General features: G+C 40.6%; 1 protein-coding gene and 1 pseudogene across 6 annotated transcripts in view; one reads left to right on the top strand and one right to left on the bottom strand.

The window, feature by feature from the left end:
- The window catches only part of USP9X (ubiquitin specific peptidase 9 X-linked), a 136846-nt gene that overhangs the window by 18352 nt on the left and 95256 nt on the right, over positions 1-23238 (top strand). For all 6 annotated transcript variants that reach the window (XM_062183741.1, XM_062183739.1, XM_062183740.1 and 3 more), the window contains one exon: positions 16988-17241. In XM_062183741.1, the coding sequence (XP_062039725.1) occupies positions 17146-17241 (96 nt within the window). In that variant the 5' untranslated portion in view covers positions 16988-17145. The remainder of the gene's footprint in view (positions 1-16987; positions 17242-23238) is intronic.
- LOC133753876 (U6 spliceosomal RNA) lies at positions 965-1062 on the bottom strand (annotated as a pseudogene).

The raw sequence follows: 23238 nt of genomic DNA, 5'->3' as shown, positions 1-23238 counted from the left end.
AAGTGCTTGGGTCCTGAACCCGCATGGGAGACCAGGAGGAAGCACCTGGCTCCTGGCTTCAGATTGGCGCAGTGCACCCGCCATAGCGGCCATTTGGGGGGTGAACCAATAAAAAAGGAAGACCTTTCTCTCTCTCTAACTCTGCCTGTCAAAAAAAAAAAATACTAATAGTTTTATTTCGATTTAGTTTATAAATTTGGTTTTATAGTTAGGTAATAGCAATAAACATACATAGTTTAATTTCATTTCTTCATAATTTTAGCAGCATTAAATTAGAAAGGAATTCTGTTAGGGTAGAACCAGAATTAGCAAACTTGAGGCAACTTAGCCAAACTTGAGCCAGGTAGAAACCTGGCACTTGGAGTCAAGTGATTGGGACTGGGTCGCAGGTCCATATTTACCAGGTTATTTCTCTTAATTATTAAATGATAAAGATGTTCCTACCTAAAAGGATGGTTCATTTGTTCATTCTTTCACTAAACAGATAAGCACTGCATAATTTTGATGTCCTCTTATTACTGGTTTCTTTAATCTCCCTACTGTCAAATTTTCTTTAGAGCCAGCACAAATTGTTTTATGTAGGATAAAATATCTTTGTATTTACACTTTTTTGGTAAGGATTTATTTATTTATTTGAAAGTCAAAGTTAGAGGAAGAGACACAGAGAGACTACATCCTCTGATTCACTCTCCAGATGGCTGCACTGGCCAGGACTGGGCCATGCCAACGCCAGGAGCCTCTTCTGGGTCTCCAACATGGGTGGCTGGGGCCCAAGCACTTGGAGCAGGGATTGGAAGTGGAGCAGCCAGGATGTGAACCGTTGTCCATGTGGGATGCTGGCGTCACAGGCAGCGGCTTTACCTGCTACGCCATAATGCTGGCCCTGAAACTTGCTTTTTGAACAGTAGAACAAAATGAATTTTTTCGTATAGACGTATTTGTTAAAATTAGCATTTAATACAATAAAAGTGTGGAATGCTTCACAAATTTGTGTGCCATCCTTATGCAGAGGCCATGCCAGTCTGTATCATTCCAATTTTGGCATATTTGCTGCTGAAACAGGCACAAAATAATTTTAAATAATGCTGTGTTAATGCAATAGAATAATAAAAATAGATTGATGAAACTGTTGAAGCTGTTCATGTCTTTAAAAATCAAAGCAATTATGTGTGTTAGGAGCAGAAAGTCCTCATAATTATATTTGGGGGAATAATTTTCCCCTGGACTGATGCAGAAATCATATTCATAGGGAACCTTGGAACACTCAAAAATGAGAATTGTCAAGAGTGAATAATAATCTAATTAGCATTTAAGAGAGAAATAACTAGCACTTGTTAAAATATCTTCCATTTATTGGGTCCCTTCTGTGTACCTGACACTTCATGTATTCTCTCATCAGATTTTCCAATAGTCTCCTGAGGTATTAGCCACCTTGAGATAGAAAAATTATATTTAGAGATTAAATATCAGGTAATAGGTCTTTTATGTTGCAACATATGCGCTGCTGGAAAACTTGATGTTCTCTAAAATTGTGCACCAAAAAGTAATAGTATTAAGAGCAAACTGAGGGGGACGGTGCTATGGTGCAATAGGTTAATGCCTGCAGCGCTGGCATTCCATATGGGTGCCAGTTCTAGTCCTGGCTGCTGCTTTTCTGATCCAGCTCTCTACTATGGCCTAGGAAAGCAGTAGAGGACTACCCAAGTGCTTGGACTCCTGAACCCGTGTTGGGAGACCCAGAAGCTCCTGGCTTTGGATCGGTGTAGCTCCAGTTGTGGCCATTTAGGGAGTGAACCAGTGAATGGAAGACTTTTCTGTCTCTCCCTCCCGCTGTAACTCTACCTCTCAAATAAGTAAAATCTTTAAAAACAAAAAACAAAAAAACTGATTTGGTTCAGCATTGTTGTTTAGCTGCCACCTGTGGCAGTGGTATCCCATATTGGAGCAATGATTTGAGACCTAGCTGTTTCGCTTCTCATCCAGCTCCCTGCTGATGTGCCAGGAAGGCAGCAGAAGATGGCCCAATTATTTGGGCCCTTGCTACCCACGTGGGAAGCCTACACGAAGTTCCTGACTCATTTGACCATCATGGGCATTGGGGGAATGAAGCAGCAAAATGGAAGACTATTCCTTTCTATCTCTTCTGTCATTTTTTCAAATCAATAAAATTTTTTTTTTACAAAAAAATGAAGATTGCTCATGTTACTTTGTAACTAGAGCACCAACAAAACAGTGCAAATTGTAATAAATAGCACAGTTTAAAAGATTGTAAATTCTTGACAGACTACAAAAAATATAGGACTTATGAAAAAGTTAGCTGATGGAGTGGGAGTAGGTGTCAGGAACAGTTGAGGTTATTACATAGTTACAGAACAAGGCAAAGATACAAAAAGATCTGGTAATGTGGCCAGACAGCCTAGAATAATAATGTGGGCATATGATAGTTCCTGTTCCCATGCTGCATTCAGCTTCTGTTACTTGTGGGTGCACAATATTAACGTGTTGGGAGAAAATTAGCAACCACCATTTTACTTTCTCTAGATTTTTTTTTCTTTTTTTCTTTTCTTTTTTTTTTTTTTTAAGATTGATGTTACTCATTTGAAAGAGTTGCAGAAAAACAGAAACAGTTTCCATCCACTGGTTCACTCTCCAGATGGCTACAATGGCCAGAGCTGAGCCAGGCTGAAGCCGGTTGCTTCTTTCAGGTCTTCCGTGTGAGTGACAGGGGCCCTAGCACTTGGGCCATCCTTTGTTGCTTTCCCAGGCTGTGAAGCAGGGAGCTGGATCTGAAGTGGAAGACCCAAGGTGTGAACTCACCCTTATGGGATGATGGCATCATAGGCAACTGCTTTACCTGCTGTGCCACAATGGCGGCCCCGATTCATCTTTTTTTTTTTGATGTCTGGTAGTTTTGTTTTAGTTTTATTTCTTTATTTGACACAGAGCATCAGCTTCCATCTGCTGGTTCATTCCCCAGATGCCATCAACAGCCAGGGCTGGACCAGGCTGAATCCAGGAGCCCAGAACTCCATCCAAATTGCTTACATGGGAGTAGGGACCCAAGTACTTGAACTGTCATCTGCTGTATCCCAGGGTACATTAGCAGGAAGCTTAATCTGAAGTGGATGCTAGACTTGGGATGCTGCTGTCACTCAATATCAGTTTAGCCTGTTGTGCCACAGCGTCTGCCTCCACTCATTCAAATGTTGGTGGACATCGAGTTTTTCTAACTTTTGACCATTGTGAATTATGCTCTTTTGAATACAGTGTACAAATACCTGTTCCTGTCCCTTCTTTCAGTTCTTTTGTGTACATATTCGAAAGTGGAACTACTGGATCATATGGTAAATTCTGATTAACATTATGGGGAATTGCCATCCTGTTTTCTACAGTAGCTGTACTGTTTTTTTATACAAATTTTTTATTTAAAGATTTATTTATTTATTTGAAAGACAGTGTTACACAGAGAGAAGGAGAGGCAGAGAGAGAGAGGGAGGTTCTGGTTCACTCCCCAGTTGACCGCAATTGCTGGAGCTGTGCCAATTCAAAGCCCAGGAGCCAGGAGCAGCTTCTGGGTCTCCCACGTGGTTGCAGGGGCCCAAGCACTTGGGCCATCTACTGCCTTCCCAGGCCATAGCAGAGTTGGATGGAAAGTGGAGCAGCCGGGACTCGAACTGGCGCCCATATGGGATGCTGGCACTGGAGGTGGCAGCTTTACCTGCTGTGCCACAGCTCCAGCCCCAGCTGTACTGTTTTACATTCCTACCAGCAGTGCACAAGAGATCCAATTTCTCTCTGTCCTTGTCAACACTTATTTTTTATTATAGTCGTCCTACTAGGTGTGAAGTGGTATCTCAGTTTTACTTGTTCTTCAGAGAAAAAAAGCCCTTGTCTGCTGGTTCACTCCCCCAGATTCTGACAGTGGCTGAGAAAGAATACACTGCCAGGGGCTTGTATTTGTGGCATAGTGGTAAAGCCACTGGCATCCCATATGGACACCAGTTCATGTCCCGGTTGCTCCACTTCCAGTTGGCTCCCTGCTAATGGCCTGGGTAAAAGCAGCAGAAGATGGCCCAAGTGTTTGGGTCCCTGCCACTGGTGTGGGAGACCCAGATGAGGTTCCTGGCTTTGGCCTGGACCAACCCTTGCCATTCATTGTAGCCACCTGGGGAGCAAGTGAGAAGATGGAAGATCTCTCTGTCCTTCTCTCTGTTAACTCTTTTAAGTAAAGAAACAATCTAAAGAATGCACTGCCAAATCCTAGGTCATTAACATTTACCCCTGTGTTTTCTTCTAGGAGTTCTGTGGTTTTTTATTTACATTTAAGTCTTTGGTCCATTTTTAATTCATTGATGGTGTTATTGGGAAATATTTCTGTATGTACTAGACTGTTAGTGCATTATATACACTTTGTTCTTTACATTGCATTTAAATTAAGAGAACAAGAAATATGCATTCATAGTGTGTTTTATAGTTACATAATTGGAATTATTAGTGCTGTTTCCCTGGGGCTCTTACCTGCTAAGTTCCTCATGCTGTCATGCTGGAAGCTAATTTCTGACTTCCTTTTTGAAGAAAGTTTGGCAAGTTTTCCTTCAACACTTTAAATATGCCATTGTGTTGCCTTCTGGCCTCTGTGTTTTCTAATGAGAAATCAATTTTTGATCTTATTGATGATTTTTTGTTGCAAAGATGTGATTTGCTTCTTGGTGCTTTCAAGATTGTATTTGGCTTTTGGCAGTTTGATTATATGATTCTCAGTCTGTATGTCTGTACTTTTTGCTTCTCTTTCTGAGAATCTCATTAAACATTTTAGTGTGCTTGATCACATCACACACTCTTTGCTTCATTTTTCTCTGCTACTCATATTGCTTTATCTAATAATCTAGCTTCAAGATTGCTGAATCTTTGTTCTGACAGCTTGTCTGCTGCTGAACCACTTTGGTGAATTTTCACTTTAGTTATTGTACTGTTACAACTCCAGAGTTTAATTGCTGTATCTATTATCTCTTTGATAAGTTGTTTAGAAATTGTCATGTTTTCCTTTATTTCTTAAAGCATAGTTTTCTTTAGTCCTTTAAACATACAAAGATAGCTATTTCAACATCTTTGCTAAGTCTGACATCTGGACCCTCATAAAGCCAGTGGCCCCCCCCCCCCCCCCCCCCCCCGCATGTGGGCTACACAGTTCTCTTTCTTTGCACATCTTGTAATTTTTGGCTAAAACTGGATCTCTGATATAATAACTGGATACTGATTCCTCACCCCAACCCTTGATTCCAGGGGCTTTTTGTGATTGGCTGAACTATTTTAATGAAGTCTGTTATCCCTCCCCACATGTTCAGGGGTGCTGCATAGTCTTAGTGTGTACACTGTCATCTTAGCAGGACAGAGTTTTTAGCAAGGCTGTCACCGTGAGTTTCTGTAATCTTTCTGTTAAGTGCAGATGCTATCCCCCTTTCCTTTTCCTCTTTTCCCCCACCCAACACCTCTCTCCCCCCTCTCCTTATGTTGATGTCACTTGCAAGTACTATGCTGCTAGTAATTTCTGATTGGTTGCTATTCTTTTTTTTTTTTTTTTAAGATTTATTTATTTAAAAAGGCAGAGACGGCGAGATCTTGCATCTGCTAGTTCATTAATCTGCTAGTTCAGTCACCAAATGGCCACAACAGCCAGGGATGGACCAGGCTGAAGCCAGGAATGCCATCCAAGTCTCCCACGTGGGTGACAGAGGCCCAAGTACTTCAGAAGCACCTTAACAGGAAGCTGGATCAGATGCAGAGCAGCCAGGACTTCACCTGGCACTTACATGTGGTATGCTGCAGTTGGCTGCTTTACCTGCTGCATCACAATGCTGCTTCCTGCTCTCATCCTTTTAGGTTGTGCTTTGGCATGTAAATTGCCCCATAGGCTAATTCAGTTAAGTTTTCATACTTTTCAAGGATAATCCTTGAGGCCAGTGTCTGAGGTCTTCCTCCCTTCCTCTCTTCCATTTTGAAAGAGATACAGAGAGAACTTTTATCTATCAGTTCACTCCCCAGATGGCTGCAGTGGCCAGCACTGGGCCAGGCTGAAGCCAGGAGCTTCATTCATGTCTCCTGCATGGGTGGCAGGGGCCCAAAACTCTTGGGCCATCCTCTGCTCCTTTTCCCAAGCCATTAGCAGGGAGCTGGATCAGAAGTGGAGCAGCCAGGATGGGATATGACACCCACATGGGATGCCTGCATCACAGATGGCAGTTCTACCACTATGCACAATGCCAGCCCCCACCGATGTTTTCCTTAGTTCCCTTTTACGTCGTATTCTGTGGTAAACCATTAGTTGGTAGTTCTAGAGAACTTCAGAGCTTTCTTATTCTTGTGGCCTTTTTTTTTTTTTTTAAAGATTTATTTATTTATTTGAAAGTCAGGGTTACACACAGAGAGGAAAGGCAGAGAGAGAGCGAGGTCTCCCATCTCTGGTTCACTTCCCAGTCGGCTACAATGGCTGGAGCTGTGCTGATCCAGAGCCAGGAGCTTCTTCCAGGTCTTCCATGTGGGTGCTTGGGCCCAAGGACTTGAGCAGTCTTGTACTGCTTTTACCAGGCCATAGCAGAGAGCTAGATCGGAAGTGGAGCAGCTGGGTCTCGAGCCGGTGGCCTTACTTGCTACGTCACAGTGCCGGTGGCCTGTTTTTCCCCTTGGGTGCTCGGTTGAGAGATCCACCTCTAGTTTCTCTACTTTCATGTAACCTTGGCCCTGTGGGTGAGATGGGGTGAGGACTGTTAGGATTGCCCTGTTCTTGGCCTGCTACACCTGGGATTAAGCTTCTTTCTCATAAGCTGGGCCTGTATGGAAGAAAAGAGTTCCAGACTTCTTAGTCACTTTTATCTGCAGTAGAGCCTCTGTAGAGCCAGTGTTTGGCGAGCAGTTAAGACATTGTCTGGGATGCATGTGTCTCATGTCAGAGTGCCTGTGTCCAGTTCCTGGCTCTAACTAAAGCATACTTGGAAGGCATCATTAGTTGGGTTCCTGCCACTCCCCTGGAAGACCTGGATTGATGAATATGAATAAATAAGACAAGCTTCTGTAACTCACTGGTAGTGATGAGAAATGCTGGGTATCTTCCTCTTCTGGGGGAGATAACATCAGCAGGAGCTGGGGCAGGGGAGTTTGTTCTTGGCTATACTTACCGTGAATGGAGCTTCTGTCCTTCTCAGTTGGCTCAAGTGCCACAGACTGTTCTTTTACTCAGATATGGTAAGTTTTCTTCAATAAAAAAAAATTTTTTTTTTTGAGAGGCAGAGTGGATAGTGAGAGAGAGAGAGAGACAGAGAGAAAGGTCTTCCTTTTTGCCGTTGGTTCACCCTCCAATGGCCGCTGCGGACGGCGCATCTCGTTGATCCGAAGCCAGGAGCCAGGTGCTTCTCCTGGTCTCCCATGCGGGTGCAGGGCCCAAGCACTTGGGCCATCCTCCACTGCCTTCCCAGGCCATAGCAGAGAGCTGGCTGGAAGAGGGGCAACCGGGATAGAATCCGGCACCCCCGACCGGGACTAGAACCCGGTGTGCCGGCACCGCAAGGTGGAGAATTAGCCTGTTAAGCCACGGCGCCGGCCTTGTTTTTTCATTTTTAAATAATTCTTCCAGTTATGGATGTTTCACTGGGGAGAGTCCACAGAGCTTCTGATGTTGCTATTCCAGAAGTCCAGTTCAAAATTAATGTTTAAGATTGCCTTGGAAGGATCCCGAAGTTTACTGAAACTTTTATGTACATACTAAAGCTTCTACTACCCTAATTGTGTACATATGACAGAAGCTCTGAAATTTGAATAAGAAATATGAAATTTTGAATGAGTGGCCAATTACCATTTCTTTTTTTTTTTTTTTTTTAATGTGTGTGAGTCCTTTTTTTAAGATTGATTATTCAAAGGCAGAGTTACAGAGAGGCAGGGGGTGGGTGGGAGGGGGGCAACACAGGTCTTCCATCCGCTGGTTCACTACCCAGATGGTTGCAACATGCAGCAGCCGGAGCTGCACTGATCCGAAGCAAGGAGCCAGGAGCTGCTTCTAGGTCTCCCACATGGGTGCAGGGGCTCAAGGACTTTGGGCCATCTTCCACTGCTTTCCCAGGCCATAGTAGAGAGCTGGATGGAAAGTGGAGCAGCCGGGTCTCTAAACCGGTGCCCATGTGGGATGTTGGCACTGTAAATGCCGGCTTTACCTGCTATGCCACAGTGCCAGCCCCTTACTAACCATTTCTAAATGAAAAACTTTCTATTGCCATGAAGAATTTCAAGTACAGGACACAGTTGTGTTGTGATAGCTTCTAGGAAGTAACCATGGGTGTACACAGTGATTCAGTGACAAAAATTAGTGGTTTGTCTGTGTTTGGATGGTGTTGAAAATAGACTACAAGTATTTAACCTAAGTCACAGATTTGAATTTAATGAAGATTAGGCATCTTTGCATTTTCTGAAGTATTGGATGTGAAAATATAAGCATCATACTTGGGAAGAGTTTGTGCTTAATACAGTTGCCTTGACTTGGCTTTGTGTATACTATCATGATGTGTGATAAGAATGATGAGTTCTGTGCTGTTGATAATGGTAATGCTGATGGAGCCAGGGAAGGGAGAATCCTTTATCCTGAGCCAAAAGCTGCATATAAAATTGAGTAGGGTTGTAGGTTTACAGCTGTGGACTCAACTATTAATAATAACTTACTTCATTTTAAACTCTGTTAACTCTCATTGAACAACATTTTTTGAAGATTTATTTATTTAAAAGGCAGAATTACAGAAAGAGAGCTTCCATCTGCTGGTTTGCTCCCCAAATGCCTGCTATAGCCAAGGCTGGACCAGACTAAAACCAGGAACCTGGAACTTCATTGAGTCTCCCGTGTGAGTGGCAGAGGCTGAAGCACTTGGGCTATCTTCCTCTACCCAGGTGCATTAGTAGACAGCTGGCTTGGAAATGGGGCAGCTGGGACTCAGCTGGTATTCATATGGGATGCAGGCATTGGCAGGTAATGACCTATTGCACCACAACACTGGCCCCCTATAATGTGATTATTGAGTATAAGGATACAGCTAATTTTGTTTTTGGAAAATTCTGTAATACGTAGTCATTAATGATGACCTAGACTACAGGACGTGGGAAAAGTACGAATTAAGTGGAAAAAAAAGTCAATTTTTTAAAACTTGGCTGAATCGAAAACGTTTTAGGAGTGAGGATATGGTGAGATTAGTGGTGGTTCTTTTCCTCATTATTTTTTGGCATTATTAATATATGGTGTGATGGTAAAAAACTAGGACGTGCGAACTTGTACTGCCTGAATTCACACTTTGACATACCATTCTATACCCCAGTGTATTTACTCACAACATGGGGCTAATAACAGGTTGTTCTGAGGATTAAATAACTTACATTGGATAATGCCAAAAAGAAAGTAAACACTCAAATTTTATTTTGACTGTTAAGATTTTATTTAAAAAGTTGTGATATGTCAGCCAGCTTTGGCAGTATTGAAATTGGGATGAGAGACAAAGTTGAACAAAATAAGCTAAAAATTGTTGTGCTTGACTTTCAGTGTGTAGCCATGATTCCTTTTCCTTGTTTCCCTTTTCCTCCCTCTTAAGTCTTCTACATTTACATTTAAAGAGAATATCATTGGCTTGGGAGCTATAGAGAGACTTCATAGAAGAGCCCAGGACTTTGGAGTCTTTTTGGAGTCTTGGGGCTGTTACTCTGGGGGCCCTCGCACTGTGGTGTAGCAGGTTAAACTATACCCTGTGAGGCCAGCGTCCTATGTGGGCGCTGATTCAAAACCCTGATGCTCTGGTTTCTATCCAGCTCCCTGCTAAGTGCCTGGAAAAGCAGTGGAGGATGGCCCAGGTCCTTGGGCCTCTGCATCTACATGGGAGACCTGGATGAAGCTCCTGGCTTTGGTCTGGCCATTGTGGCCATTTGGGCTATGAATCAGTGGATGGAAGATATATCACTTTCTTCACTCTGTGACTCTGCCTTTCAAATAAATCATTTTATGTCTTAAGAGATGCTAACTCTGATTTTGTACAAGCCTAAATTAGTTAATCTGTCAGTTTCTGTTTATGTCTGTTGAGTTAAACTGATGAATATATGGGATAGGTATGATGATTAAATCTTACAAATAAAGCACCTACTATTGTGCCTGATACACAAGAGCTTACAACTTTTTTAGAATAATGTGCAAATTAAGGAAGAACTAGAAAGGAGCCACAGAGATCTTTTGAATGAAGGGGAACCAACAAATCCATGACAGAAAAAGTTTCCTTGGATAGTATGAATACTGAAAACTGTTTTTCCCTGTCCACAGAGTGACTGTGGGCCACAATGTCTGAATATAATTGATTATAAGGTGTGTCAAGAGTAAGAAATGAGATTAATTAATGAGATTTTTCTACTAACAATTATTTTCATTCACATTTCAATATATTTTCTTAGATGGAAACAAGCAAAGAACCCTTTAGGTCTAAATATTGTGCAAATAATTAACTACTTATACATATTAATATTTGTCATACTTATTTTGTGGTCTGCTTCATACAGTTTTGGGGGTTTGGCAGTTTCTTTGTGTGTCCAGGGAAGTGTGTCAAGTCTGCAAAACCCTATGAATGTCCTTTCTAATGTTGTGGTACAGAAGTTATTGTTGTATATGATACTTTCTTTCTAGACAACAGTGAATTGTTTGATTGCCTTTGAAGTCATATTGAATCTGTCACAGAAATGAAACTTCACTTTGAAATTCAAAAAGTATTTTTGGAAAAATAATATAATACTACTCTGAAATATGGTAGTCATTTTGAAAAAATTTACTTGCAAGAGACTTAAAAATTGGATTTTAATAAAGATAAGTTTTTAAATTCATTTTATGTTTAAAAAGTTTTAAGCCAGTATGATTTAAATTCTGCCTTCTTTCCTCTGTATGCTGATGTATTCATTACAAAATAATTTATAGACAGTTTGCTAAAACAGTTGTAATTAAAGTTTAAAAAGTTAGGGTAGGAGATCTAGTGCCTGGTGACAGCTACGTATAGTTCATGTACAATTTCTCTTTTCTCTGGTGAGTCACGTATTTCAAGAATGGAAAAACAGGCCCGCGCCGCGGCTCACTAGGCTAATTCTCCGCCTTGCGGCGCCGGCACACCGGGTTCTAGTCCCGGTCGGGGCACTGATCCTGTCCCGGTTGCCCCTCTTCCAGGCCAGCTCTCTGCTGTGGCCAGGGAGTGCAGTGGAGGATGGCCCAAGTGCTTGGGCTCTGCACACCATGGGAGACCAGGAGAAGCACCTGGCTCCTGCCATCGGATCAGCGCGGTGCGCCGGCCGCAGCGCGCTACCGCAGCGGCCATTGGAGGGTGAACCAACGGCAAAAGGAAGACCTTTCTCTCTGTCTCTCTCTCACTGTCCACTCTGCCTGTCAAAAATAAAAAAAAATTTAAAAAAATGGAAAAACAAGGGTTATCAATGTCAGTTAAACATAGAAAGCTATTTGAGGGGCCGGTGCAGTGGCTCACTTGGTTAATCCTCCACCTGCGGCGCCGACATCCCATATGGGCACCAGGTTCTAGTCCCGACTGGCCCTCTTCCAGTCCAGCTCTCTGCTGTGGCCCAGGAGAGCAGTGGAGGATGGCCTAAGTACTTGGGCACCTGCACCCGTGTGGGAGACCAGGAGAAAGCTCCTGGCTTCGGATTGGCGCGGCGCCGGCCCTGGCGGCCGTTTGGGGAGTGAACCAACGGAGGGAGGATCGATCGATTCTCTCTCTCTCACTCACTCTCACTCTCTCACTGTAACTCTACCTGTCATAAATTAAAAAAAGAAAGTGATGGAAAAAGGAAGAAATTAAATGGGCATAAATTATAAAAAATAAAATAGCTATTTGAAAGGAAGAAACCTAATTGAAAAAATTTGTCTTAAAGGTAGTCTAATATTACCATTACATTTTACATTGCAGAAAATTAAAGGTGCATTCTTTTTTATATAGTACTTTTTATGAAGAAATTCAAACTTCATGCAGTAAAATTTCACTTTGATTTATTGAGCATTCCTATAGAAAGTGATTGTCACTGTGTCACATTTTAAGAGATTGTTATTATATCACATTTTAGGTGACTTTAATAATTATTGATTTGTACAGTTGTGTGTAGGATGACTGCTGCTTTGACTTGGTAATAAGTTGTTTTTAAAGCTCTGCTAGTATGCCTAAATCTGTAGCGTGGGAAACAAGTCCTGTTAGAACCATGAGATGGCTACTGGAAATTAAGTAAAGCAGTGTGAAATCCACCCGTTTCCCCAACTTGGACTGAATGGGATTAAGAAAAGTAGTGGTAGTTCTACCTCCCTCCCTCCCTCCCTGTGCCTTTCCAAGGTGTATCTGCAAACATTATTTTCAGATTCATCCATCAAATGTACAAGAATCTTGGACAGTATATTATAGAAAAGGAAGGAAAATCACATTTTAAAATGAATTACTTTGTGCTTGGTACTTGTGAGACATTTTTTATTAAAATAATTCTCATGGCATTTTTGTGGGTAAGGCATCCAATTTTAAAGACCTGAAAATGAGTGGGATTGTTACTTGCATTTAAGATAGGCAGATAATAAATGGCAGAGGTAGGATTTTGAGTAATAGTTATGTTTGAATGCAGAAATTATTTTTAATTGCTCCATCTCTTTCTTGGTTTTATCTCGCAACCTAGCATGTTTAGGAAAAGGTGTCAAATTTTTATGTAGTAATAGAGAGATGACTGTTAAAAAATAGCAGAATATAGTAGAGTGTGCTGTGTTGATACCTGGCATACCTGCCTAATAATACTGAAACTCTAGAAATGAAGAGAATTTGACAGAAGTAGAAGAAACTAAGAGCTAGAAAGGTAAGGTTTTACAAGATAGGGATGGCAAGCAGTTTGAGGCTCTGCTGATTAAATATCCTATAAGAAACAGTGATTTAGTTCTGTAGTTTGAGAGAGAAATTTCACACTACAAATTTTTCCATGTACCTTAACATTACTTTGTTTAAATGAATAGTCTGCTAGTTACCCACATAATGCTTTAATCATAATAAAGCATTTTTAAATGTGCTGTTCGGTGACATTAAGTATGTTCACATTGTACAACCATCAACACCATCCATTTCCAGAACCTTTTCATCTTCTCAGACTGAAACTGTCTATTAAACAGTAACTCAAGGGCCGGCGCCGTGGCTCACTTGGTTAATCCTCTGCCTGCGGCGCCGCGTTCTAGTCCCAGTTGCTCCTTTTCAGTCCAACTCTCTGCTGTGTCCCCGGGAAGGCAGTGGAGGATGGCCCAAGTGCTTGGGCCCCTGCACCTGCATGGGAGACCAGGAGAAAGCATCTGGCTCCTGGCTTTGGATCGACACAGTGTGCCGGCCGTAGCAGCCATTTGGGGGGGTGAACCAACGAAAGGAAGACCTTTCTCTCTGTCTTGTCTCTCACTGTCTAACTCTGCCTGTCAAATTAAACAAACAAACAAACAAAAAACAGTAACTCAATTTTCCCTCCTCCCAGTGCCTTGCATCCACCATTCTACTTTATGAATTTGACTGCTTATTCTAGGTACTCATATAAGTGGAATCATGTAATATTTGTCTTTTGTGTCTACTTTATGTTGCTTAACATGTCCTCAAGGTTCATCTGTGTTGTAACATTATACACATAATACCCTATTATTTGTATCTACAGTATTTTATTTATTCATTCATCAATGGAAAGACATTTGGGTTGCTTCCTGGAAAGAATTTTTAAAGAGATGTGGTGTTGGTTTAGTTGACAAGGTGATAGACTGAATTCTATCCTTGTATACTTTCTTACTGTGCTTGTTTCAAGTGACTTAGAGTAGCCTCCGTTTTCCTAACTTATAGAAAAATACCACAAACTCTATAAATTGTAAATAATATCACTTTAAAGTTTACCTCACCCCCTACCCCACCTTGACTTGTACCATGCTTGGAAATCTGCTGTATCTCCCCATTCCCCAAACTGTGACTCCCTCACTCTGAGAGGTGATATGGGGTGGAGGTCGTATTCTTTTGTAAAAAACAAAGACTTCCAGCTGATGCTAACAAATCTGTCTTCTACCCTTTTATGAATAGTTAGCTCTGTGCTCAAATATCCTCAAGTTTTGTCTGAATTCATACTTGTATCTAATGTATGTTTTCATTTTCATTGTTTAAAACTACTCATCACCTGTATCACTATCTGCCACTTACAACTTTCCCCTTTGAAAAAAAGTAGAAAGGAAAGAAAACCTGCAGTCTAGGCTTACAAAAGTAGGATAATTTAGTAGAATAGGCAGCCAGTTGTGTCTAAAAACTGAGAGGGGAGCAAACAAGATGGTGAATACTGAGAAGCTGTCATTTGATTTGTTAATTAATAGAGCGTTGATCTATGGACCAGATTTTCCAATCCTTCCCCTACTGCACAAAACTCTGTCTAATTTTACTAATTACACACTTCAAACCCATCTGTCTACCTCAAGGAAGACTTTGGCTTAAAGCAATTTTGATAGATTGGACTCGAGAGTGGGAGAAGTGAAAGGGGGAGAGATGGAGACTTTTTTAAAAAAAGACTTTTGGAATAAGGAAAGAGCAGAGATTGGTGATTCTCAGTAGGGGAGATTCAAGAACAAGCTAATAAAAGGCACCCAGGAAAAGATTGATGGGATGGTAATGATTTAGAGTATCATCCATCGGAGAGGATACACGAGTTCTGTGACCCCAGGTTGAGGGGCAAGGGGAAGAAATAGGAACAGATTTTGAAGTAGAGAAGAATGAAGTTGAATTGGTTAGTTGATGTTTTGAGTGCCAAGAAAAAAAAATATTTAATTGATCAGGAGACCCAAAATTTGGTTAAGCAATATGATAGGCATGCTTCTCCAGGCCTTTTAAATTGTCTACTTATGACAATTTTTGTAATTAAATTTTGTATAGAATGGAAAACAAGTGAGACTGCTTAATCATATCTTTCCATTGCTTCTTTGTTCTAAGCCTAACCATGCTAATATCAATTATCAATCTTAAGCATTTTTTTGTTTTGCTAATTTGATCAGTGAAATGAAATCTTAGTCTTATAATCTGCGATTACTAGCAAGGTTGTGAGGTAGAGTAGTGTAGCAGTTAAGAGCTGTGAACTGTCTAGCTTAGAATCTCGTTTTGCCACAGTACTAACTGTTATAGGTAATTTACTTTCACTCCCTTTTCTTTTCTGAAAAGGGGAATGATAATAGTTCCTGCTGTGTATATTTGAGTTAAAATGCTTCAAACAGTGCCTAATATGTGAAAAACTTTTAAAATTAGATATTTTCATTCCATTTCCACATACTTTGAAGTACCCTTATACATGTTACTTGGTTTGAAAATTATAGGGAACTTGAAGAGGAAGAAGTTATAAAGTCAGATTTGAATTAGAGTTGGCTCTGCATAACTTGGACAAGCCCCTGCAGCTCTTACATTTTTTACTCAGAAAATGGGAATAATAATACCCTCCTTCTGTACCGCGTAGACTGGGTGTCTGAATCAAATGAAAGAGTCTTGGCAAAGCACTCAGAAACCTCTTGGTATTTTACAGATGGGACGTTTTGCTCACTTAAGTATGGTGGTTAATATTATTAAAGCAAATGAAGCCTGGGTGTGTTTTATGTAGAACGTTATAAATTTCATTGTTAATGTCTTAAACCAGGTTATGAGTAGAAATCTTATAAGTGAAGCTTTTTGGTGATTGTAGGAAATCTCTCAATTTCTCAGTAAATTAGAACCTTGTCTGTATTAAGTGATATTCAAATTTTAGGTAAACTTGGACTGTTATCAGAAAAATGGGAGATGTGGTTGCCGAAATACCTAGACATCTGCTGAATGTCTTGATCTGGTGGCACATTAGAATCAATCAGAAGGGAGATTAGTATTTTTCAAAAAAAAAAAAAAATGTCTGGGCCTCACTCCCAAATATTGTGATTTACTCTATCTGCATGCTGGTGTTTTTAAGAGCACCTCAGGTGGTTTTGCTGCAATGCAACTAAAGCTGAGACCCACAGGGCTGATGAATATAGAACTGAGGCTTTTGTGGCATTCTCCTATACATTTTGACTAGTCAGGCTGCACAAGTATTCCTATTTTTAAACAGTTGTGGCTTATAACCCTGATATGGCTCCAGGAGTATTCATGGCCAAAACCTTGCCAGAAGTGGAGAGCTGAGGTCACATGACAAATTCAACTGTATTTGTAGTAGTGGTATATGGTTTTCCCTTTCCAATGAAAAATTCTCTCCAAATAGATTTTTTGAAATTCTTGGATTTGTGGTGAGGGTAGGGTTTGCTTAAACAACAGAAAATTGTTTAGACATAATTCTGAAGTCTGTAAGTTCAAGATTTGGTTTTGGTTTGCAAATGGCCTTTGTCTTCACATAGTCTTAATTTTGTATGGGTGCATTTGTGGAGTTTCACCCCAAAGTGTTTGTTAAAACTATATGTAAGTTTGTTTTAAAACCATTGACAATGCTGTAGTATCAGTAAGTGTTGGATGTACAGTCTTACCTGAAATGTTTTGAGAGACAGAGACAGCTCCCACCTGCTTTTCACTCCCTATAAGCCCACCCTGCCCCCTAAATGTTTTTTTAAAATCACTCTGTGTCTTGAGCATACACATTTTTACTGTGTATTTAAGGCCTTGGCAAATTGAAGACAGTTCTCTATTCCATAATTTAATCAAATGCCAGACCAGCATTCAATAGTGTCTTTGGAGTCTGTTTTAGAAGAAAACTGAAATATCATATAATAAAGCTGTGCTTCTACATTTTCTTGGTATATTGGCTGGTATGCTATTACTAGTTTATTACATTGAATATAGTATTAATGAAACTTTATGTATTTTCCCCTTTATGTAGTTACTTTTGATTAGATTCACTGGTGATAATAAATATGAATAATTTTTTAATTCATGTTTTTTATATTTACTTATAGGTTATGCAATGGTCTCTGCAAGATGGTTTATTCTTGAATTGGAGCTTTTTAAGACTGACAAATGCTGGTACTTCATCTTCTATAAGTGGACTATAATTTCTTTTCTCAAGACAACTACATAAGCAGACAAAATTGCAAAGATCTGCCCTGTGTCGAGTATGACAGCCACGACTCGTGGCTCTCCAGTCGGAGGGAATGACAACCAGGGCCAGGCTCCTGATGGACAGTCTCAGCCCCCCCTCCAACAGAATCAGGTAGGAGATGGAATACTAGTGAAAGCTACCATTGGTATGTCTACTATGGGATGTTAAATGATGGAGCATGTTCTGAATAATTTATGAAGTAATCATAATACTTATTTTAAATTTTTTTTAAAAGATTTATTTATTTGAGGAAGAGACAGAAATCTTCCACCTGCTGGTTTATTCCCCAAGTGACTTCAACGGCTGGAGCTGGGCTGATCCATAGCCAGGAGCTTCTTCTGGGTCTTCCATGTGGGTGCAGGAGCCCCAGCACTTGGGCCATTCTCCTCTGCTTTCCCAAGTGGATTATTAGGGAGCTGGGTTGGAAGTAGAGCAGCTGGGCCTTGAACCTGTGCCCATATGAGATTACAGCACAGCAATAATGCCGGCTCCTACTTTAGATTTTGAGAAAACGTAGGTTTTGGATGATAACAATAAAGCTCAAGTAGAATACACAATGATGCCTGAATATGAAGCTCATCTTTGTCTGATCTCTTGTACTGTCACTCATGATTAAAACTAGGTATTTAAACTCTGTGTCTATTCTGGGGTGGAGAGTGTTAGATCTTCGAGTGTAGCCTATGATTATGAGCATGGATCCATCATAAATCATAACATTGTATTTCATAAATATAGACAATCATTAATTGACAGTTTATAGTAAAATTTTATAAGCTTTTGTTTTCATTTTATTTGAAAGCCAGAAATTGATCTTCCATCATTTGTTCACTCCCTAAGTGCTTGCAACAACTGGGGCTGGGCCAGGCTGAAGCCAGGAGCCTAGAAGTCCACCTGGGTTTCCCATATGGTTGGCAGGGCCCAGTTACTTGAGCAATCATCTGCTTCCCAGGATGTGGATTATCAGGAAACCGGATTGGAAGCAGAGAGCCAGTACTTGTACCAGGCACTCTGATAAGGAATACAAGCACCCTACGCAGCAATTTAACCACCAAGCCAAACTCCCTCTCCAATATACAATAATAAAAATTTTTAAAATTTATTCATTTGAAAGTCAGACTTAGAGAAAGGAGAGGCACAGAGAAAGAGAGAGGTCTTCCCTCTGCTAGTTCACTCCCCAGTTGGCCGCAACAGCCAGAGCTGCTCCAATCCGGAGCCAGAAACCAGGAACTTCCTCCAGGTCTTCCCATGTGGGTACAGGGACCCATGGACTTGGGCCATCTTCTGCTGCCTTCTCAGGCCATAGCAGAGAGCTGGATTGGAAGTGGAGCAGCCAGGGCTAGAACCAGCATACATATGGAATGCCAACACTGCAGGCAGCGGCTTTACCCGCTACATCACAGCGCCGGCCTCAGTGATACAAAATTTTTTTTTTTTTTTTAAAGATTTATTTGAAAGAGTTAAACAGAGAGGGATCTTCATCCTGGTTCATTCCCCAGATGGCCGCAATGGCTGGAGCTGCGCTGATCCAGAGCCTAGAGTTTTTCCGGGTCTCCCATGCAGTTACAAGGGTCTAAGGACTTGGGCCATCTTCTACTGCTTTCCCAGGCCATGGCAGAGAGCTGGATAGGAAGTGGAGCAGCCGGGACTCGAACTGGCACCCATATGGGATGTCAGCACTGCAGGACAGGGTGTTAACCCTTGAAAGGCCAACTTCATTGGCTTTGATTTCTCTACCCCTACTCAACATGCTTTTCCTTTTTATCTCTGTTCTTTTACTACCTTTGGATTTTATTTTCTGCTTTCTCTTTTTTTGAAGTGGAAGGTTTGATGATTGATTTCAGCTTTCTTACAGTTTTATATGGGGAAGCATTAAACTCAATGATAAGACATACATTAACACTTGACATGCAGCTCAAACTGTTTACAAGTAAATTAGCTGAGATGTATGTATGTGAGTCACAAACATGCTGCTTACAGTTGATACATGTTTATATAGAATCTACGTGAGTAAGTTTTTAGGCTTTAAAATGTTATTGAAGAATGAGTCTATTTGGGAATAATAAGCTCTTATTGTTAACTGTTGTAAATTGTTCTGTGTAATTGTTTCTCTCCTTTGCCTCTGCCATTTTAGAGAAAGGGAAAAGTCAGATCTTCTCATACCAATAAACGTGTCAGTGTTTTTCCTTCTCTTCTCCACTTCCCACTTAAGATACGAAATACTAAATGTGCACAGTCACAGGTCCTGGACAGAATTACATCTTTCCTATGTCATAAATTTGTTAACCAGTATTCAGGTTTCTTTAAGTATAGTCAAGGATTTGTGCTGGATCCAAAAATTTCTATTTTTAAACCAGGAGCTAGTAGTTAAGAACTTCAGTATCTTTCCCTTTCTTTCTCTCAAGGTATACTTGAAGATTTTAAAGCTCCTGGGTTTGTGATAGTAGTACTATTTATCTACATTACATATTATGTATCTATATTATGTTTTTATAATAGCTCTTGATATTTTAGATAAACAGTAATTATAAACAACCAAGGAACAAAAGGGGTTATGTTCTTATCTGTAGAATGCCTTACTCTTTAACTTTGTTACTGCCTACTTTTTTATGTTAGAATTTTCATTATTTCACAAGATCTGACATTGTTAGGCCAAGAAGCAGCAACTAAAGCATTAATCACTGCCCAACTTAGGGCTCACTTTTTAGGTATGCTTTTTACACATTGGCATAAAATGAATCTGATTTGATTTTTCACTTAATTTTTTTAAAAGTTCTTACAGAATTTTAAACTCAAGTATGTAGTAAAACTTAATGATAAATGAAACAGCCTTGGCAAGGGCACTGTGGGATGAATAGTCTTGGATGTGGTTGCTGGGAGGGTACAAGTATTCTGAAATGGAATTTGGCAATATATGTCAGTGACCTTAAGAAATTGTTTATAATACTCTAGTAATTAAATTTCCTAGGCCAACACTGTGGCATAGTAGGTTAATCCTCTGCCTGTGGCACCAGCATCCCATATGGGCACTGGTTCTAGTCCTGGCTGTTCCTCTTCCTATCCAGCTCTCTGCTGTGGCCTGGGAAAGCAGAAGATGGCCCAAGAGCTTGGGCCCCTGCACCTGCCTGGGAGACCCAGGGAAGCTCGTAGCTCCTGGCTTAGAATTGGCCTAGCTCCAGATGTTACAGCTGTTTAGGGAGTGAACCAGCAGATGAAAGACCTTTCTCTCTGTCTATCCCTTTCACTGTCTTTACCTCTTAAATAAATTTCAGGATACTATCTTAAGGAAAAATCAGAGTTCATCACAAAGATTTATATATGAGAAGACTCATTATGTTTATATTAGCAATAAAAATTGCAAAATATGAAATGTTCCTTTATTTTCTTTGTTCATATTATACTCTGGCCATTAATTGTTAAAATATAATCTTAAATTTTGAAAATGAATACTCATATTGACTAGGAAAGGACAGACACTGATTTAAAAAGATCTAATTGCATTTTTATTGAAAATTTATAAATATGGCTCATGGAGTTTCTGGCCTGGTCCAGCCTTGGCTGTTGTAGGTGTTTTTGAGGAGCGAACCAATGGATGCAAGGAAGGTATCTCTGTCTCTGCCTTTCAAGTTGATGAAAATAATATCAAAATTAAAAAATAAAGATTGCAATGGAATCAAGTATTTTAGCCTAGTGGTTTAGACACCTTTGTGCTACATCAGGGTGCCTGAGTTTGATTCCTGACTCCAGCTTCTGACTCCCGTATCCTGCCAATGCAGACCCTAGGAGGCAGCATTGTGGATTCAAATAACTGGATGCCTGACTCCCCTTCATGGGTGACCTAGATTGCATTCCAGGCACCCGGCTTTGGTCTAGCTCAGTCCTGCCCATGTGGGCATTTGGAGAATGAACTGGCAGATGTGAGCCTTCTCTATTTTGTCTCTGCTTCTTAAATAAAAGATAATTTTTTAAAAAGATTTTATTTATTCATTTGAGAGGCAGAGTTACAGACAGAGGGAGAGACAGAAAGGTCTTCCATCTGCTGGTTTACTCCCCAAACGGCCTCAATTGCCAGAGCTGGGCTGATCTGAAGCCAGGAGCCAGGAGCTTTCTTCAGATCTACCATGTTGGGCCATCTTCCACTGCTTTCCCAGGCCATAAACAGAGAGCTGGATCAAAAGAGGAGCAGTTGGGACACAAACTGGTGCCCATATGGGATACCAGCCCCTAAAAGATAATTTTTTTAAAAAAAAGATTTTATTTCAACAGCAAAGTTACAGAGAGAAAAATCTTCCATCATTGTTTGAATGGCCACAGAGGTCAGGGCGGGGTCAAGCCAAAGCCAGGAACTTCTTCTAGGTCTTCCACTTGGGTGGCTGGGATCCAATTTCTTGGGCTTATCCTCTGCTGCTTTACCAGACACATTAGGAGGGAGATGGATCAGAAGTGGAGCAGCCAGGTCTCAGACTGGCACCTATGGCTTAACCAGCTATGCCACATCACCTCCTACTCTCTGCCTTTTTTTTTTTTTTTAGATTTATTTATTTACAAATAAAAGATAATTACTTTTTTAAGATTGTAAGGAAGTAAGGCCATTGGTGATGCTTATCTGTTGGTATGGTATTAAAGGTGTTTTAAATGCTACTTTTGCCTTTATATTTTTTGTGAGCATGTATATAATAGATAAAGGAGAAAGAGAGTTTTTCCCATGGAATTTTTTGAGAGGAAGAGAGACAAGACAGAGTTGCCATCTGTTGGGTCACTCTCCAAATGCCCACAACGTCCAGGATTATGCTGGGCTGAATCTAGGAGCTGGGAATTCAGTCCATTTCTCCCATGTGGATGGTAGGGACTCAGACACTTGAGCTGCCCCCCAGAGTCTGAATTAGAAGGCTGGAATCAGGAGCCAGAGCCAGGAATCTAATGCAGGTACTTTGATACAGGACTTGGACATCCTAACCAGCATCTTAACCACTATGCCTGCCATAATTTTTTTTTTAAGTACTAAAGATTTTTAAAATAACACATCAAGCTTGAATTATATATTTCAAATCAGGTGTTCTTTTGGGTTTCTAATACTTGAATTTTGTGCTATAGATTACTTTTGTGGTATCTGTACAGGGTTCTCCATCTTAAGTTAAAGTTCACCATTTAGTTGCTAATCGGCCGTATAAGTTTATGCACAAATGTTGTAAGCAGAACGCTTAATAGATGATACGCTTGCCTGTCTTCATGTGAGCATTTACTTATGCAACTCTGCTTATTAAACAACTTTCAGTAGGTGCTTGAATCACAAGGGAAGTAGGCTGTGCCTCTTCTTAAAAGGGCCATCAACCTACAGTGAGTAGAAAATTTAAAAATACATGAATAAAAATCAGTCTGAGTGTTTAGGCTGGTTTCATTTTGAAAGGGAAAATGTCACCTGCTTTTAAAACTTCTTTTTAACATTTATTCACTTGGGGAAAATACTGTGCACAGCGAAAGTTGGGCGTATAGAGAGAGAATGATGTACTTAGGAAGAATGAAAGAAATGAAAATTAAGAGTGACATGACAGTGTAAATGCGATGTTTCATATTTGTACAATAATTTCTGTATCATGAGAGGGCACATGTAAAGGGAAATGGAAGCAGAGAGGCAATATATGTTGTAGTTAAGAAGACAAACTTTAGAGTAGATTTGGTTTCAGATCCTGACCACAGAGTTTGAGCTGTGTGACTTGGCCTACTTATTGTCTGAGTTTATTCTCTTGTCTAGAAAACAGCAAAATACTTCATTAGGCTGTTGAAGATTATATGAAATTATTTTAAAGCACAGTGGCACAGAGTGACACACATCAACTTTCAATAATGGTATCTTTTTTGTGAGAACTTACAATATTTAAATTTTTTTAAAGATTTTATTTATTTGAGAGAGAGAGTTACAGACAGTGAGAGGGAGAGACAGAGAGAAAGGTCTTCCTTCCGTTGGTTCACTCCCCAAATGGCTGCAGTGGCCAGAGCTGTACCGATCAGGAGCTTCTTTCTGGTCTCCCATGTGGGTGCAGGGGCCCAAGGACTTGGGCCATCTTCTACTGCTTTCCCAGGCCACAGCAGAGAGCTGAATTGGAAGAGGAG

Source organism: Lepus europaeus, chromosome X (genome assembly GCF_033115175.1).
Source record: "Lepus europaeus isolate LE1 chromosome X, mLepTim1.pri, whole genome shotgun sequence".
Lineage (NCBI taxonomy): Eukaryota > Metazoa > Chordata > Mammalia > Lagomorpha > Leporidae > Lepus > Lepus europaeus.
The sequence above is the reverse complement of the archived record's forward strand: the minus strand, read 5'-3'. Positions and strand labels throughout refer to the sequence as shown.